Below are 20,288 nucleotides of genomic sequence, written 5' to 3' on the forward strand. Positions count from 1 at the left end.
AAGTACGCGTCCTTCAGGTCGATCGCTGCGAACCAATCTTGGGGACGGATGCATTGGAAAATGCGTTTCTGCGTTAACATTTTGAACGGAAGCTTGTGCAGGGCCCGATTCAGAATGCGCAGGTCCAAGATTGGCCTTAACCCACCCCCTTTCTTGGGTACAATGAAGTAGGGGCTGTAGAACCCCGACCTCATATCGGCAGGAGGAACCGGCTCGACCGCGCCCTTCGCCAGCAGGACATCAATCTCGGACCGCAAGACATGGGCCTCGCTGCTCCGCACGGAGGTGAAGAGGATGCCCCTGTACTTGGGAGGCCGGCGTGCGAATTGAATCGCATAGCCGAGTCTGATGGTACGGATGAGCCAGCGAGACGGCCTGGGGAGACCTAGCCAGGCCCCCAGAGACCGAACTAGCGGGATCAACGGCACCACAGACGTACCCGGGGTGAGGCAGCGAGGTGGAGTATTCAGACCCGACTTAGGGCGGCCCGGAGTGTTGCCTGAATCTGAATGCCCAATCTGCTGCTGGCGTCGCACACTGCCAACCTGTCCCTCTCTGGGCTCAGGGAGGGAAGAACTGCTCTGAGAATGTGGGTACCGCTGGACTCCGGGGAGCCAGCGGCAGGACCGAAACCAAAAAATATATATATTCTCCCCCCGGTCCTCCTCCGGGGGAGGGAGGGGTGCGGACACCGTCTCCCCGAGCAATTCCTCTCTCGCTGGGCTGCCCGTTTCAGGGTCGCTTGCCCTTGTGCTTGCTAGCAGGCTCGCGGGACCCTGGACGGGTTGGGCACCTCCCTTGCGCCCGGCCACCTGCTGCCTGGGTGGAGGCGGACGCAGGGTGGCGCCCTCGGCGACAAGCAGATGGAGGTGCTGCGGCCGACGACTGGGTGTAGGCAGCAGCTGGTCGTCGGGGCAGGTTTTTTTTTTTTTTTTTTTTTTTTAGCCACCTCCGTCTGCTTCTGGGCCACCAAGAACTGCTTGGCGAAGTTCTCGTTGGCGTCGCCGAAGAGGCCAGCCTGACAGACAGGGGCGATGAGGAACCGAACTTCGTCGGGCTCACGCATATCTGCCAGGTTTAGCCCCAGCTTCCTGGACCACTGGTGTGGACATCGCCTGACCCAGGGAGCGTGCAGTGACTTTCGTCACTCCGGAGAGCGAGGTCCATCACCGCACGCAGTTCCTGCATAACCCCTGGGTCGGGACTACCCTCATGCATGCAGGACAGAGGGCAGTGAGAGAGGGAAAAACGTATACAGGTTATGGCCTTTTTGGTGTTCCATATTTTGACACCAAATAGTTCCATGCTGTTAAATTTTTCCAATGCACATCCGGGCAGCCACCCCGGAAAGCATTGCTGTCAACTCTGAATCTGATTCAGCATGAGCACACACCATTATAGTGGGAAACTCAGCATTATCATTTCCAGCGCATAACAGCCCTCTCTCCGATGCAGCAATTGACATCTGTCCTCCGCCAGAGCGCCAAATGAAACGCTAGATCCCTTTTTTTTTTTTTTTTTTAAAGGACCAGCAATCCCATCTGTAAGCTACCAGCAGGCATGTGAGACAATGAGCGTGGCCGTCAGACTTGACGGCACACGGCGCGCTGAACAATCCAGCCCCTATGAAAGAGCAAGGTGAACAACGCGCCGACGTGGTCATGTTCTCGTGAGAGAACATGAACCACCCACAAACAAAGTCTCAGCACGCTCGTGATGCGATAGAGGAGTGGGGGCCCGAAGAGATGTACTCGGCGGGGAAGCCCCACTGTAATCCTCAGGTCACCAGCGCTTATTAGCCAAAGTAATCCTTTTCTGGAGCCCCAGAAAAGAAACTAGATCGGGGAATAAGTGAAGGGACTCAACCCCGTTTGAGGTTTCATAGTCTCGCGCTGGGTTGCCGTGACAACCCCCGCTATCAGCCGGCGCGAGACGGCACACGGCGCGCTGAACGCTCAGCCCTTACGAGAAAGGTGAGACGAACAACGCGCCGACGTGACCATGCTCTCCTGAGAGAGCATGGATCACCCACGAAAGCAATCTCACATGTTTATATGCGAGAGATCGTGGCCGTCAAATGAGGACAGGAAACAACTGCATCCAGAAACACACGGTGTGAGTGACATCTTGAAAAAGACGCAGGTCAAACCGTGTTGCTCTTTTAGAAGGAAATGCTCTTTTAGAAGTGCTGAAGCACTCAGGGAGATGGCCGCGGCTCACAGCAGTCTGATTGCAAGCCTGCGTGTGAGCACTCAAAGAACGGAAACGCCCAGCCAACCAACACAGGAACAAGTGTATGTTGCAGCGGCCACTCGCTGACTCACGCCGTCACACCAGCACCCAGGTAAGAGAGTGATCCTCCTCGAGACTCGTCTAAACACTCTTCGTAGAAACAGCTTGATACAGCAAACCGTTCGGCTCCGAAGTTAAAAAGCAATGATGCGGTATTCCACTTCCGTATTTATACCCGCGCTGCGGGGCGGTGCGTGGAATGTGTGAACCGCATGCCAATGTCCATTGGCTCGTTTTAATCACTCGAAGTAGGTCGGTCTCTGGAAACAGATCCCAATTCGTCGGTCAGTTCCGACGTACGTCGAACGTGACCGACTGAAAGGGAACTGCTGTGAAAAACATAAACATTAACAGATTGTCAGTTTTTGTTTTTTGGAAAACAAAAACCAATGAAAACCATAAAGAGAGAGCAGTTTTATCAGGAGGTGTACGGAGCCCCTGAAGGGACATGGTGATGGAAAAAAAAATTAGATGGGAGGAAAAAATATATTTTAAAAATTATATATATAAGTTCTATCACAAAAGTATTGTGGGTAACACGTTATTTTGATGACTACATTTCAACTTCTTCTACTAAACCTAACTCCTAATTCTAACCTAACAGTGTAATAATACTCTAATGAGAGTTAGTGAACATGTAGTTGCAAAGTTACTTACTATAACAGCCTTTGAACAGATTGCTTCGCCAGCAGAGGTCTCTATCCCCTGAGTTTTGACATTATTTCAACTGTATTGCATCAGGATAATTACCGGTGACCTATTTGAGTGCTGAGCTCACTTGACTCAGTGCAAAGTTTGGTTTTGCCCTGCAAACATTTCTATGATTATTCTTTGGACTGGATTTACCTGTGCTTGACCTTACTTTTTGGACTGGATTTTTGCCTCTTCCACTAATACGATACTGAACTCACAATACAATATTATTGCGATAGTCCAAGACACATGGTAAAGGGTTAACAAAAAATGTACTGTTGATTAAAATGCTAAATTTGGGATTACATTTGGGGTGGAAATAAATAGGATTGAACTTGGTGCAATGGACACACCAGAATAAAAATATGAATGATTCTGAAGCTGTAAATAAATACTGAATTATTTTAGATGAATATGCTTGCACTCGGTCACTGACTATATATGCAAAATAATGTAGGCCACTTTTTACTGGTAACATAAGACTTTTAGCTTTATCAGGACCCACAAATATCCCCCCATTGCATGATTACACATTATATTCACCTATATATATAGTAGTTTAATGTAGTACTGACACTAAAACTTTATAGCAATATATTGTGACACGATATATTGTTACACCCCTCCTGTAGTTTCGACCCTTGCCTGTTTTCACGTTTGCTCTGACAGATTCACATGGACTGATGTCTGGTGCCTGGATTTCCCCTCTCTGCAGTGTGTGTTATTTTGTGTCCTATTTTGTGGCATGTTGGTCATTTTGATATCTGCAACCTATAAACTGCACATGGATCCTAACTGTCAAGCCTCCACATCACACTTCTTGTTAGTAGAATGTCTAAAGTGGACAGTCGAATAAAGCGTAACCATATTGTGTTCCCCCTGAAATATAGTTCCCCTTCAGTCACATTCAACGTATGTGGGACGTCACCGACGAATTGGAATTGGGTTCACTTCTGAGAGCCCTATCATCTTCGAGTGTATACAAAATGAGCTAGTGCACATTGGCGTGCGGGATTTGCATCTCGCTCCCCGCCCCGCAGCGCGGGTATAAATGCGCCGTTTATGCCATCAACTGCTGTTGTCACAGCACTGTGTTACAAACAAGGGAGTGTCTTCAAAGAGTTGCTGAGTGAGGGCGCTCCACTGAGTGTACCAGCAGGCTGCACTATTCCTTCTGTGCACCACGGCCAGCCCTGGGTGCTTCAGAAATAAAAGTAAATAAGAGAGCTATTTCCCTAAAAGAGTGGCACGGGTGTGAAATGTCTTTTTCAAGTTGTATTTCCATACGTGTGTTTCTGGATGCGGCCGTTCCCTGTCACCAGATGATGGTCACAATCTCTGTCTCACGTGTTTAGGAATTCAGCACGCTAAGGCAGCTTTTGTGGATAGTTCTTGTTCCCACTGCGTGAACATGACTATATCGCGGTGTTAAGATCGAGACTTACATACCTCCGAGATGGTGGAGTCCCCTTTCCCATACCCCAATCTAGTATGAGGCGCCGCTACACGTCAAGTGGAACCTGTCCATTGAGTGGTGTTCTTCCCGAAGATGTTCGATCAGTTCAGTGCTCTCCTTCCTGCAGGATGGGTTGGAGCAAAGACTGTCTCCCTCCACCCTCAAATTGTATGTTGCCGCTATCTTCGCACATCACGATGCAGTTGATGGTAAATCCCTGGGGAAGCACGATCTGATCGTCAAGTTCATGAGCGGAGCGAGAAGACTAAATCTGACTCGCTCTCACTCTGTACCCTCGTGGGATTTATCTCTGGTGCTTACAGAACTGCAAAGAGCACTATTTGAGCCTTTCAATCAGCAGAGTTAAAAATTCTGTCATGGAAAACAGTACTCCTGATTGCATTGGCCTCTATCAAGAGGGTAGGGGACCTGCAAGCATTTTCGGTCAACAAATCGTGCCTAGAATTTGATTACGGATATGTGCCCCAAGGTTCCCACCACTCCCTTCAGGAACCAGGTGGTGAACCTGCAAGTGCTGCCCTCGGAGGAGGCAGACCCAGCCCTGGCTTTTCTCTGTCCCATCCACGCTCTGCAGTTGTACGTGGACAGAACGCAAAGCTTCAGGACCTCAGAACAGCTCTTCATCTGTTACAGAGGCCAGCAGAAGGGAAAGGCTGTCTCCAAGCAGATGATGGCCCACTGGATTGTGGATGCCATCGCCTTGGCGTACCAAACCCAAGGCATGCCTTGCCCGCTCGGGTTGAGAGCCCACTCCCCTAGGAGTGTTGCCTCTTCCTGGGCGCTGGCGCATGGCGCCTTGCTGGCAGATACTGTATATGTAGAGCTGTGGGTTGGGCAACACTGAACACGTTCGCTAGATTCTATAGCCTCCATGTATAGGCGGTTTCTTCCCATGTGCTCCCTTCAACCAGCCAGTAACACTGAAATACCTGCTCTAAGTGTCGGCTTAGTGCGCCATTCCCCTCCTCAGGGACCGCATATGTGCGCTTATATTCTCCAGTTCCCCAGATTGCCAAACCCTGTTGAGCTCCTCCACAACCCACGGCAGTCAGACGTGGCGGAACGTCTGACGCCAGGGCTAACACTCATATGCATTGGTGGAACCTGTGCTAGGCTGGGTTCCATATGTTGTGACTCCTACGGCAGTCCCATATGTGTATTCTTCCATGATACAGCTTCCTACGGCGAGCCTGTCTCTTTCCCTTGGCAGAGTCCGCTCTGCCATCCCTGCCAGGTGTTGCCTCCCCCCCCTGGATTGGCCGGAGCCACCTCAAGGACATCTCTCTGCGTAAGTCTTCTGCCCTAATATGGGGGCCTGAGATATCTTGTGCAGGGCACTGTAAGTGGCAGCAACTGTGGTGTTTTCCATAGGGATCCCAATTCGTCTGTGACATCCAACACATGTCGAATGTGACCAACTGAAGGGGAACATCTAGGTTACGTATGTAACCGTCGGTCCCTGAAGGAAGGAGGGGACGGAGACTTGCATCCCATTGACACAAATGCTGTGCCACCGAAGTACGGCCGAGTCACTAGCTCGGCTCCTCAGTGGAAAACAAATGTGCACTGCATCTACTTCCGCATTTATACTCGCACTGCGGGGTGGGGAGTGACATGCAAATCCCAGACGCCAATATGCATTGGCTCGTTTTGTATACACTCAAAGATGATAAGGCTTTCAGAAGTGATCCCAATTCCAATTAGTTGGGAACGAGAGATCAAGAGTTACATACGTAACCAAGACGTTTACATCACAAATGTCACTTCAGTTTCTCATGAACGCAAAAGTTCAACCCGTATCATGTAAATATAATCATCACCATTTTTTTTAATCATCACCAATCCCTTCAGAGGCTCTGTAGAGATGAGAGGACTGTGATTTTCAAGCACATTAAAGCATCATAACAACATCATCATGTCATATTGATACTTTGATGGAGTAATTCTGACATTCTGGCGCGTATTCTTACAGCTTCTAAGAATCGTCTCAGAAAGCTCCTAATTTACCTTAAAAACTTCTACGTAGGAGTCGTAAGAGTGATTCAGGACCGATCTGAGAGCAACTCTGAGCGAGGAAAATACAAAAACTTTTATCTTAGTGAGGAGGCGGGGCTGACCCCGTTGCTACGTATGACATTGGTTGGTTGTCCAAGAAGAAGAAAAAAGAGCACTTTTAAGTATAGAGTCTATATAAACCGTCACTTTGAAATGACAGGCATCATTTTTCCTGTTTTACTGTACTCTCTCTCTCTCTCTCTCTCTCTCTCTCTCTCTCTCTCTCTCTCTCTCTCTCTCTCTCTCTCTCTCTCTCTCTCTCTCACACACATAATAATATGTGTGTATGTGTGTATATATATTCTTTATTTTTTATTTACCATGCTGTTAATGTTGTACTTAATGTATTTGATAGTAAATGAACAGCGACTCTGAAATTCTGAAATTGCTGTAATTGTGTGGTCACATTGCTTATAGGAGGTTGTGACAGACCCAAATCATCACTGCTGCATAGTTGCATTTTTCCAGTTGCCTAATATGTTAATGTAGTGATTACTTCCATTTATTGTGCTATGGCATTTCTGCGCTGTGTCTGATATGTTAGCGTGTCTCTAATAAGATCAGTCACAAACATGATCCCTGATCTAATGTGTGATGTCTTATTAACTCACATTTCTCAAACCCTCTTTGCGTTTTTACACAATGCTCTGGGGGGTTAATAAAAGCCTTCTGAAGCGAATCGATGCGTTTGTGTAAGAAAATGATCCATATTTTAAACTTTATAAAGTAAAGTTCCAGCCGATCGTCTTCCGTGGAAAAGTGTTGAAAGTGCCTTCTCGCAATTCAAGAGCATGCGACGTCTGACGAGCATACCTGGTAACAGAAGTATTTTGAACGGCAGAGGCACTTTCAACACTTTTTGATTAGCCAGGACTTTTGTAATATAACTCTGATTTTATTCGTCTGAAAGAAGAATGTCATATACACCTAGGATGACTTGAGGGTGAGTAAATCATGGGCTAATTTTCATTTTTGGGTGAATTATCCCTTTAAGTCCATACTCCTAACACTTTTGGACCTTAAGACTTCTTTAAAGGGTAAGATGCTTTCTGAATTACTTTTTTCTTTACTAGGATGTTTTTTAAGAGGAAATGCCTTTCTAAAAATTTTCTTAGAATTTTGTCTCTAGGAGCTACTCTATACATTAAGATTTTTCATTCAAACGTCTTTGTTTTCTTAAGCACAGTGTAATGCATGACTTTTGCCTTTAAACAAGTGAGGAATAGTGTAAATTCAGCAGGTCATTATTACTAAATGAAAACCAAAAACTAGGCAGAGATTACCACATGACTACAGATCACATCAGATCTTGACTCATATCACACTGAACTGAATTAACAATTCAGTGACAGCAGTTCTCAATGAACTTATCCGCATCTGTCAGACATGAACAAAGTGCCGTAATATAAAAGCATGACTGTACAATAGGACAAAACCTACGTTTCTTTAAATAGCCCAATGTGTAACAAATAAAACACACTAGAAATGAAGTATGCTTAAGACTTGATTTAGTTTTAGTAAATATATTTTGTGAATGTCCATCATTTAGATTTCCGACCTTGTTTTTGCTATGAGCTAGTTGTTTAAAAATTGTTTAGTTTGTGTAAAAAGGCCTGTCGTAATAGAAGGTAAATAGATAAAATAAATGAAAATGCTCCATGAATGATGTAAGGTATATTTGAAGACGGGCTGTTGAATTATTAGAAAAATAATGCAGTACTGAGATGGTAATTCTGCCACGACGTGGTGTGCTTTATTTTTCAATAATTAAACGGCCTGGAGTCAATTATTCTGCTTATACTATGGTTACCACACCTCAAAACATTGTTCAGACGATTTATTTCAAGACATTTGTCAGGTTTTGTCCTTGTGTGCAGGACTAATTTCTTACGCATATGGTGTAGTGATATGGAAGTGTAATGCGGTCAAGACCTGCCTCAAACTACTTTAGCCGTAATTTCCCTGAAAATAATTGCACACCTTAGAACGTTCAACGCCAACCAATCAGATTAAAGGCCTGTTCACACCGGGATGATTTTCGCGTGCGTTTATCGCCGACGTTTAACGCCTCGTGACTAAACAATGGGCGCCAATGTGAGTGTGCACACCGACACGTAAAACACTCAAGTGAACACTCAAGACGCGCCGAAAAACGTCACGAAAAACGCTGGCGATAAGCGCGTTCAAGCATTCAACAGCCCTGTAGTATAAGAATAAATAATGTTTTTGCGCTAATGTTTTGAGAACATCCAGATAACTTTGAATGAACGTTCTATTAACGTTACTGGAAGAACTTTGTTCATAACTTTGAGAGAACCTTGACAGAACATTCCCTGTCAGCTGAGTTTGTCCCGCTGAACTGTGACATCATGACGTCATGATGTGTCTTTCTCTTGGTCTGTGTGTGTGTTCAGGCCGAGGAGGAGAGAGATGGCATGGAGAAAGTCAAACTGGACAACAAGAGGATTCTCTTCAACCTTCTACCTGCTCACGTGGCACAGCACTTCCTATTGTCCAACCCCAGAAACATGGTGAGAGTATTTCAAAACAATGTCATGAGCACATACATCTAAACGAATGGTTGAGCTCATTCTCTGGTTCTCGTGTGGCAGGATCTTTATTACCAGTCCTATGCTCAGGTGGGGGTGCTGTTTGCATCCATTCCCAACTTTAATGACTTCTACATTGAGCTGGATGGAAATAACATGGGTGTCGAGTGTTTGCGGCTGCTCAACGAGATCATTGCTGACTTCGACGAGGTAATTTTCCTACTTTTAAAGGACATTGTGAAACATCCCATGTGATCATGCTCATCCATTTAAATTCCAGTTTCACCTGTTTTGCAGCTCATGGACAAAGAGTGCTACAAGGACATTGAGAAGATCAAGACCATCGGCAGCACATATATGGCAGCGGTGGGGCTGGTGCCCACCATTGGGACCAAGGTCACTAAATCAGCTACAATACATATGAAGAGTTCATTTGCAAAAGCAGATAACTCCGTTTTTATTAACTTTCATAAATCATGTTTTTTATTCCAAGTAATATAAATCAAACTGCTGTTGGGTTGTTTTGATTAAGTAATAGTAACTCAAAAAATACAGTTAACTTATAAAATTAAAGGTCATTTAAAGTATGTTTTTTATATATATATTAATAGTTTTCTTATTTAGCAAAAGCAGATAACTCCACATTTCGTGTTTCAGAGTTCAACAAAACCAAGTAATTGCTTTGTAATTGCATTTAAGTGCAATATTTAAAATTCTTTAACTTAAAACACTTGTGATTACACGCAATACAGGGAGCTTTTCACTCACCATTGTAACGTGCTGCTTTAGCAAGGTTCTGTGAAAAATGTTTTTATGTTCCATAGGCTCATAGGCTCATCAAGTAAGAAATTATCCATCCTCTATCACATTTAGTCAGCTTTGACGAAACTCATTTAGATGAAACTCCTCTCAGGTAGCGCAACCTTTCGAAGTGACTAGCAGCCTTGTCATTTGACCTGAATACTGCGCGATGAATGGACTTATCGGGTTGTGTTTACAAACAACGAGGGTGCTTGTCGGTTTTTGCTGTAAAACGTGAACTCGCGATTCCTTGACAGTGGACAATACCGACTTTTGTGACAAAACGTGTTTAGGGTTCAGAATATGCTATATGTGGAGAATAACGCTGACAGTGAGTTCATTTTTTTAAACGTGGTGTTTATTGTTTTTTGCAAATTAACGCTTCATATATAAAAATGCAAAAATACCTACAGAGCATTTGTGAACATGATTTATTTTCTCCTTCCTAGGCAAAGAAATCCCCGGCTGCCCACTTGAGCACCATCGCAGACTATGCCATTGAAATGTTTGACGTTCTTGATGAAATCAACTATCAGTCATATAATGATTTTGTCTTGAGAGTGGGTACGTTTTGATAAATGTATACTGATGTGTTTGCCTTAGTCCCTCCACCAAATCTGCACTTTTTAAAGATAAGCAAGAATGACATTTTTAGAACATTTAAAAATATATATATATTTGAGAGGAAAAAAAATGACTTCTCATTTATTCCGTTCATTTAATTTGATGTCTCTTTTCTGGACACCACTGAGTCTGACTTTCATACACCAGGTATGATATTGGAATGATATTGCTACCATGAACTGATAAAATGTACAGTATAACTTCAATACAATAGAAGTTACTTTGGATAAAAGCATCCGGTGAATGCATAAATGAGAAAGTAATGACAGAGTGTTAATTTGTGGGTGAACTAACTCTTTAACGTACTGCTCTGACATGCAGGGTAAGGATCCAAATGCAGCTTTACTAGGGCAATCATAATCCATAAAACAGGCAATAGGTCAAAACACAGGGCAGATAATCCAAAAAGACTACAGGGCAGAAAAACACAGGCAAACAGGGAATCCAGGAAACCAGGCAGAAAGTTAAAAAAAAAAAGGGTAACCAGAGGGTGAACACTCAGAAACGCAATGTAACACTTACAAGACTTCACAATTGAATGTGTGAAAACACAGGGCTGATATAGGCAGAGTTAACAAGGGTAATGAGAAACAGCTGAAAGTAATCAGGCATAATGAGTCTGGACAATGGGTTATGGGAAATTATGGGTGCTTCTCAATATCCCTACTCGTTTCCTCGCTCCTCCGTCCTCCATCCTATGACCCAGAAACTGACCGAGCTCAGCCATCTTGTAGGACATCTCAATTCTCTAATTGCATCGTGAGGAGGCGAGGATCGAGGAGTGAGGAGGCTTCCTGAGGAGTCATGAGCGAGGATACACGGGTGTATCCTTTTGCGGAAGTGTTTTATCAACTAAGCTTGACGCACATATAAATTCTCCTCCCCCTTCACATCTTGCCACAGTTTTTAATTATTATTATTATGTTTACATGTACAAGACACAAAAGTGTGTCAAATAGCAACAACTGACAGTTGCAAAATTATATCAAAGCACAAGAAATTTAAAGAAACAAACTGTAATACTATACAACAAATAAAAAGCAGTTAATAACTGGGAATAATTAGTTGTCATTAATAACTGGTTATATTAAATAAAATATGGACAAATGTGGTATTTTGTAGGGGTTGAAACTATTACAATATAAATAGTTATCTCTAATGCTCTAGAATCCCGATGTGCAAACTAAATCCAGCGGTGTAGAGTCATCATTATTTGACGACGCTTTGAAGTGACGCTAAAGGGAGCAAGGATATATCATTTCACTTGAAATTCCGTCCTTACGTCTTTTCCTTGCATCCTTCCCTCGCATCCTGATGGGGTGGAGATAAGACACGAGGAAAGGAAGCTAGGAAAGGAAACGAGGATGCACAAATAAGAAGTGAGAAGCACCCTACGTTTATGGTGAGGTAACAAAGACGTAAGGTGTTCCCTCTGGTGGCTATCATTGGAAGGTGTGACAAACTCTTTAGATATTTCTTCTTACAAGTTTTATTATACTTCTTCTACAATATTATTAAAGACACAGCAACGACCAAAATCAAAACCTAATTTCTGGAATCATGTTTTGTGACATTATTTCACAATTTATCAATCAAAAATTCAAATTTATAAGTGTATGTCCCCATTCTGAATAAAATGTATACACTGTTGAGAATGTTTTCAGATGTTTTATCTCTGAATGTGCAGGTATTAATGTGGGTCCAGTAGTAGCGGGGGTGATCGGGGCTCGACGGCCACAGTATGACATCTGGGGGAACACGGTGAACGTAGCTAGCCGAATGGACAGCACTGGGGTCCCGGGGAAGATCCAGGTACTCATATATATCAGACACTGTGATATGTGATATATGTCTTTGAGTGAATTTCACAAAAACCATGTCCCTGTCACACAAATAAAAGGGAAAAAATAAATTTTGCATAGAGAAAGTAAAGCCTTTTTTAGGATCATTAGCATTTTATACATGAAATAAAAAAATCCTTTTAAATAATATAAATGTAACCATTTATAATTTTGGCACCCCTTTTCTTTTGAAAAATGTTAAAAGGCTGAAATGAAACATATATATATTTTTTTCATCAAAACCTCTTTTAGGCTATTTGACCTGTAAAGTTGTTTAAATCATAATTTTTACAGTCACTTTATGGTTTGGATGTTACCATAGATATTGCTCTACCCAGCCGTATGGTATTAATTTGATTTGATCTTATAAAAAAACCTGCAGATACAGTTCAATTGTGATGTTATTTTCATTGTAATAAAGTATTAGTGTAATGCAAATAAATTATATTTTTTATACTTTATTTTTAATGTTATAGGAACACGCCAACTTTTTGGGACTTTAGCTTATTCACCGTATCCTATTATAACTCACAGCTAGCCTAGCTTAGCACAAAGATTGGAGGTAAACGGCTCCAGATAGCCTACTGCTCAATAAGTCACAAAATAACGGCAACATTTTCCTATTTACATGTTGTGATGTGTATAGTTACATCGTGTACAATGACCGACGAAAAATTAAAAGTCACGATCAAGGAACCATGGGTGCAGCAGGTGCAATGATATTACATAGCGCCTGAAAATATTCCCCAGCACACTCACTATGCAAGCATTTTGTGAAGTTTGTTATGTTGACGGAAGTTAGCCTATTTTCAGGCGCTGCGTAATATCATTGCGCTACTGCACCCATGGTACAGCAGCAAAGTTCCTTGATTATTACTCAGGAATAGGGTGGCCATTTCCTTAACACCAAAAAGGAGGACACATTGCAGCATTTAGTGAGGCAAGAATAATTGCATAGGACTCTGGTGTACTCACAACTACAATACAATTTTGTCCATCATATCGATAGTATCATGATACAGTGATTCTGAAAGAGCCTACTCTATTCATTGCCAGACAATTTGATACAATATATCTTCTTGATGTAGAGCTATGTGTAACAGAAGAGGCAAAAAAGTGTTTGTTCACAGTATTTGTATTTATTCAAAATATTGTGATGTCTGTTTCAAAAACTGACCACTGAGAGGAACCTGTCTTGCAAAGTGCGCATTGCCTGAAAACATAACATTTCTGGACTTCTGAAAATAAAAGAAATACATAAATAAACAAATAATCTGGCACAGTGCCAGAAAACATAACATTTTACAGCGACACAGTGTGCAAAATCCATGAAAAGCATTTGTGCTCTTTTGTCCATGCCGGATTAATGAGGTTGGACGCTTCAACATGTTAACGTTATGATGTGACGTAGCCAGCACATGGACGTGGAGGCTTGTTTACAGTTTTAACCAATGATATATCAGATATTTATTTGACACACGCTTTCAGCCAATCATTTGTTTGACCAGAGATCTTACGGCATTATACGCTATGCTGTTGCGTCCCAATAAAGATTCTAGAGCGGGTTTTTATAGGCCAATTCAATGAGTGTCCGGCTTGAGGCTGCGCCGGACAGGGGGCTTAAATCCGGACTGTCCGGCCAAAATCCGGATGTATGGCCACCCTACTCAGGAATGAGAGAATAGTTCCTAGCCATATTGGTCTAGAAAATCACAATTTTTAATTTTCCGTCAGCCTTAGTACACAATGTAACTATACACATCACAACATATAAATAGGGAAATGTTGGCGTTATTGTGTCACGTATTGAGCAGTAGGCTAGCTGGAGCCATTTACCTCCAGTCTTTGTGCTTAGCTAGGCTAGCTGTGAATTATGGCACGCACGGAGATGAGAATGGTATGTATGGATTTATCTAACTCTGGGGGATACGGTGAATAAGCTAAAGTCCCAAAAAGTCGGGGTGTTCCTTTAACATTGCTCAGAGACTAGGGTAAGTGAGTGAAAACACAGGGCTTATATAGACAGGATAATGACATGCAGCTGGAAGTAATCAAGCATAATAAATCAGGCAATGTGTTATAGGAAATTAAGTTCATGATCAGATAGCAAAGGAGACGGGTGGAGTTCCCTCTGGTGTAGATCATGGGCACTCCAGCTTGCGGATGTGACAAACATCATGTGGCATTCAGATTCCTTTCATCTCTGAGGGTTTAGACATAAAATAGCCATTGAGAACAATAGGAATTACAAACAAGCATAAGTGAAACAAACACACATTACAGTAGTGAGAATTAGTGCTGCTTACTGTGTCATGATAATAAATAATGTCACTGCAAACATCTTTAAGGTTCTGAATTGACTTCATATGTACTTACTGTACATATTAACACATGCACACACAAATAAATATGCTTGTACATATATTGATTTGAACATAAATGCTCTTCCAGGTGACAGAGGACGTCTACCGTCAGCTTCAGATGGACTATGACCTGGTGTGTCGTGGCAATGTCAGCGTGAAAGGTAAAGGTCAGATGCTCACGTACTTCCTGGAGGGCAAAGCGCAGGACGCCGGTATCCGAGCGCCACATCACACTGGCGGCCTGGAGCGCAGGGTTCACGCCATCGGCCGCGCCAGCAGCACGCAGGCCAAGGGCAGCAGCAACTCATCCGTGGCCTCGGGATTCGCTGCCAGGGTCGGTATGAGCAGCACTCAAGGGACGCACGGTCACAGCTCCAATGTGCCTTCAGTCGGAGAAGAGGAGGAGACCAAAGACGAGGAGGTGTAGGAATCACGTCTGCAGGTGGACAGAATCAACTGCGTCTTCCCTTTGTACCCAGCTATCAATAATACATTCTAAGAACGTTTTGCAAACGTTTACATGAAGTTATTTTTGAATGTTCCCTTATAGTCCAAAACGTCCAGTTTTTTAAATGTTTTAAAAACATTTTTTTTCTTGGTTATGCTAATGTTAAGGGAACATTCCGTTTTATCATTCTTCAAACATTATGGGAACGTTACTTTTGAACGTTCTCTGAACGTTCTGAAACAAGTAGTAAAACCATTAGACGAATGTCCAACTAAAACCATAACTTTGAGAGAACGTTCCCTGTTTGCTGAGTAAGCATTAAAGATTCCCATCCGACAAACTCATTTATCTTTTCATAACGCGTTCCTGCTCTCGCTGCGAACAATCCGTCACTTCACGCTCTTTTAAAGACATTTCACCATCACAATAAGTTCCCCCTGGATAACTTCAGCTGCCGCCCTGCGTTTCTTTCCCATTCAAGTCATTAAAGTAGATGGGCTGTGAATGTCCACATATTCACAGAGACGTGAATGGTCTTTGAAACTTGAAGGATTCTGTGGCGCTGCGGAAACGCTCAAAGCCTCAAGTGATCTTTTTTGCAAGGCGTCATTTTTTAATGCATCCTTAGCCAACAACAACTGTACATACTAATTTGAGTTTGTGCATTATTTTGTATGAAACTCTCCAGTGCATTGGAATGAATGTGATAATGTGTGCATGAGACCCATTTATAACAGACAGACGGCAATAGAACAAGCACACGCTCTGCATCCAAACGAACAGTGCACTGGATATTTTTTAATTCATCTTCATCAGATGACACAAGTTTCTAAAGGTTGATACTGCTGAAAACACTGGGGGAATAAGAATCAGAGCTCTACAATCTTAATAGCTGCACTGATTTAATAATAATACAATAAAAAAATTATCTGATGCTTCCAAAGCCTTACATCAGGATACAGAGTGTTTATATGTAAAGTACACATTGTTTCAAAGCAGTGTGTGTATATAAAACAAGAGAAATCAGGGAGTTTAATAGCAGCCTAAAGAAAGCTTCATCATCATCATCGGCTGCAGTCACACTGACAGACTGTTCTGACTTTATAAACTACAATCTGACATTTATATTCATACAGTTGGGTCCAAAACGTCTGATGCTACATTGAAAAGGCTTTTTTAAATTGAGTTTTCATTACATATTCTATTATCAACGTATAAATGAAGATGAATGTGTCAGTCTCTCACTGAGCATCTGACTCAGTTCATCACATTGAAATAGAGCACAATCTGAAATACTTCCATTTAATGTCACAACTTAAAACGTTCCTTTCCTCTCCAGGTTTAAATTGTATTTTCATTCTGTCAGACCGTTGGACCCACTGTATATAAATAGTCATATAGTGTGCGATTAGCAGGGACAAACCTCAACATGCTGAATATGTGCCAATTTTATGAAATCCTAATCTGAAGTGTATTGATTGGACACGATTCTGTCATCAGCATTCACTTTAATAACGTCAACATGATGTGTACATTTGACAGCTCTGTTAAAAGACTGAAGTTATTAGACACTATGTTCTCTACAGTATTCAGATTGTTACTGTGGTGTTTACCTGAGCGCGGCAGATGCTTTGATGGTAATGAGGTCAGATAGAGAGGTCTACGGGGACGGTGAACATCTGTTGACATGGAGGTCAACAACCTGTCCGTGACGAGCGCTGTGTAACCACACACACACACACACACACACACACACACACACACACACACACACACACTGTATAGATCCCTGTCGACTGGTGCGTGTTTACAAGCACAAGATCCATTCTCAGATTCTGTACATTTATGAGACTGTTTGTGAGTCACTGAATGAGAAACGATTATTCTGTCAATATTTCTATGGCAAATGTCTATTTTCATGCTGATGTTTTTGAGTCATGACGCTTTTCTTCAGGGTATGAATCGCTCTTTCAAATGCATCTCTGTACTGTCGATACAGTATTCTTGCCTTATTTGACGCTTGCGGTGGTTGAAGTCATTTGCCTTTTAGCTCTTTGATATACAGAAGTGTATTTTGTAAATACAGCGATGTATGAAATACTGTCCTTTGTACAGTGTAAACCTCAGCAATATAAGATTTTGTAATAAAGAGAGTATTGAAGTACAACGACTTTGTTTTCCTGTTTGATCTGCTACGTATCTCCTGTTTGTGTTCCTTGTGCTTTTAGTTTGTAGTTTTGCTTTGCTCTTGTTTCCTGTTTCCCCTCGCTTGTTTCCAGGTGTGTCTTGTCAGTCTTATTACCCATGTGTGTATATAAGCTCTAGTGTTTCCTGTGTGTTTGTCCTTCTGTGGTGGTTTGTTTAGTTCTGTTTTCCATGTCTCCTTGATCACATGTTATCTATCTTTTGCTCATTATTATTAAAATATATATCTGCATTTGTATCCTCTCTGAGCTCTTTTACACACTCCAGCTGTCATATTAATTCATACTCACTGTTGCACATGCCTTATATTTACCTGGCCTTTATTTGCATTGTTTTAAATGATGCAGTGTTTCATAATGGGCTCTTCTTCTGACTCCAGTCATGGTGACCCATCCGTCCACATTCATAACGAGAACATAATCACAGTAAATTCATTTGCTGTGAAGTTGCAGATATTTAATTCGATTCTAGATGCATTATTAGATTCTAAATAATCAGGAAAAGGCTGTTTGTGAATCTATCCTTTATCATTCTTAAAAAATATGTCTAATACTATGCCATTTCTTCTGTCATTGGAGAATGGCTTGTTAACCTGCACAGGTGAGCTCAATCATCAGCTAACCTCAGGAGGATCTGTGTGTTTGGCTAACCGACAGGACGTATGAAACGGGACACTGAGGATCTGTGTGGAGTTACAGAGGATCAGACACTGAGTTAAAGTAAGAATGATTGTGTGTGTTGTTCTAAGTAGTGTGTGTCCGGGTTAATCGCTTTCACAAATATCAAAATACTTAAGCTTATGCTGCTTTACCATGGTATAACTGGTTAGGCTAAATCACTGTTGCTGTTGGAAAGAAAAGTCTCTCTGTATATAGACAGAACTATTTGGGTCAACTAAGAGCAAATGGGTCAGTGACTAAAATGATATAGCATTGTTTGTATTCATGATAGTTTCATGTGTTTTTGAAATATTTTTAAACCATTTTCAAGAAATGTTTTGATTTATTATCTGAACCGAACTAACTTTACCTATGAAAGGTCAAATGATCCGAGACTCACACAACCCTCTCTATTCTGCAGACATTTAAAAAAAAAAATGTATAAGAAGTTTTGTTATTATTGTTTTCTAAAAAATAATGAAAGATTATGTCATCCTACAAAAATATGTTCCAAGTGTGTTTTGCTAACATCGCTTTTAAGTTAAGGATAATTTATTTCTGAATGTTTTCTGAACATTCAACAAATCCAGCTTTTTAATGTTTTAAAACGTTTTTTTCTTAGTTGTTCAAACATTTAGGGGACATTTAATTTCATCATTTTGCAAACATTAAAGAACGTTACTTTTGAATGTTCTCTGAAAAAACTATTTAAAAAAAAAAGTTAGACAAACTTAAATGTTTCAGAAGGAAAGAACGTTCCATGAACAATGTATAAAAATGTTTTTATGCTATAGCATTTTGAGAACGTTATTAAGATTACTCTGTTACTGGAATAACATTTATTCATAACTTTGAGAGAACCTTGCCACAATGTTAGCCAAAGTTCTGAGAACATTTCCTGTTAGCTGGGAAACTACTCATGGCATTCTTCTCAGGAATTTCGTTTTTACCTTTCTTCATTATGATCTCAGGACAGTCGCTTTTTGCTGGAGTTCATGTGTTCCCTGCACACCATCTCAGAGCATGAGGAGCCGGACGAGTCTCTGGAGCTCGTCTCTGGAGTTCAACACAAATATCAGGCCAGTTTAACGCTCAAAAAAGTGCAGAAAAGACAGACGACAGGACCTACTGCTCAAGACCCAACGGGCATGTCACCGCCTGACCCAGCAGAACAACCAGTCCTGCACACATCTAAGGTGAGTTTCATATAGCAACACATTAACTACAGTAACACAACACTGAGGTTTCTAGGCTAAAAGGCTCATGGAAACGCTTCGGTTACTAACGTAACCTCGGTTCCCTGAGAAGAGGGAACGAGTATTGCGTTTAGCTAAACGCTAGGGGAATTTCCTTTCCTCGAGATTTTGAAGCAAATTTTTATCCTAAAAATACCATGTAAAACGCAGTGCAGCTGCACAGCTCTCAGCAGGAAGAAGCTGCGTGCTGATTGGCTGTGCCGCTGCAACTGCCGGAACCTATGGCGAGCCCGCTGGGCGGGAAGGACCAATCAGGTCCCTCTAATATTCCCGCCACAAGGGGCAGCAGAATTTGCATAGCCAAGGGTATAAAAGACCCTCTCTCGCCAGGTTCGTCAGGTTAATCGACTGAAGCAACTCCCTGAGCAAGCGAAGCACGGCAAGCAAACACAATACTCGTTCCCTCTTCTCAGGGAACCGAGGTTACGTTAGTAACCGAAGTGTTCCCTTTCGAGAGTACTCTCGTATTGCGTTTAGCTAAACGCTAGGGGACCCAATGCAAAACGCCGTGCTCACTTAACGGCTCTGAAAGCCTGAAGACACCATACCCAGGCCGACCTAAGGGCCCACTATGGGTAACTATGATATTATAAAAGTCCCAATATGAACCAGACCTGAGTCGGGCCATTTAATGAGAATAACACGCAAGATACGTGTTATATATATATGTATATGTATAGACCAGACATAGTCGGGCCAAAAATATTGAATGACCAGAACATTCGAGTCGTATAAGGAATGTGCTTATGACTTATACAAACACTTAACCCAGACCAAACTGTCGAGCCTTAAGGGGTTAATATGTATTACACAGCGAGAAGCCCAGCCTGTAAGGCAGGGACATCCAAATTATAGAACCTGATAAAAGTGGACAGGGAGGCCCAGCCTGCCGCCGCACAGATATAATTCAGAGAAATGCCAGTAGACCAAGCCCATGATGAGGCCATGCCTCTAGTAGAATGAGCTTTGACGACTATAGGGCAGCTGAGATCTTTAGACTCATAAGCCAGCGAGATAGCATCCAT

At 42.2% G+C, this 20,288-nt stretch overlaps 1 protein-coding gene across 1 annotated transcript in view; it reads left to right on the forward strand.

The window, feature by feature from the left end:
- adcy1b (adenylate cyclase 1b) overlaps positions 1–17,308 on the forward strand; it is an 88,639-nt gene extending 71,331 nt beyond the window's left edge. The window contains exons 15-20 of the mRNA XM_079818666.1: positions 8,932–9,048; positions 9,130–9,276; positions 9,364–9,462; positions 10,317–10,431; positions 12,179–12,303; positions 14,784–17,308. Coding sequence (XP_079674792.1) covers positions 8,932–9,048; positions 9,130–9,276; positions 9,364–9,462; positions 10,317–10,431; positions 12,179–12,303; positions 14,784–15,122 — 942 coding nt within the window. The 3' untranslated portion in view covers positions 15,123–17,308. The remainder of the gene's footprint in view (positions 1–8,931; positions 9,049–9,129; positions 9,277–9,363; positions 9,463–10,316; positions 10,432–12,178; positions 12,304–14,783) is intronic.
- The last annotated feature ends 2,980 nt before the right edge of the window (positions 17,309–20,288 follow it).

Source organism: Gobio gobio, assembly GCF_949357685.1.
Source record: "Gobio gobio genome assembly, chromosome: 6".
In the NCBI taxonomy this organism is placed as follows: Eukaryota; Metazoa; Chordata; class Actinopteri; order Cypriniformes; family Gobionidae; genus Gobio; species Gobio gobio.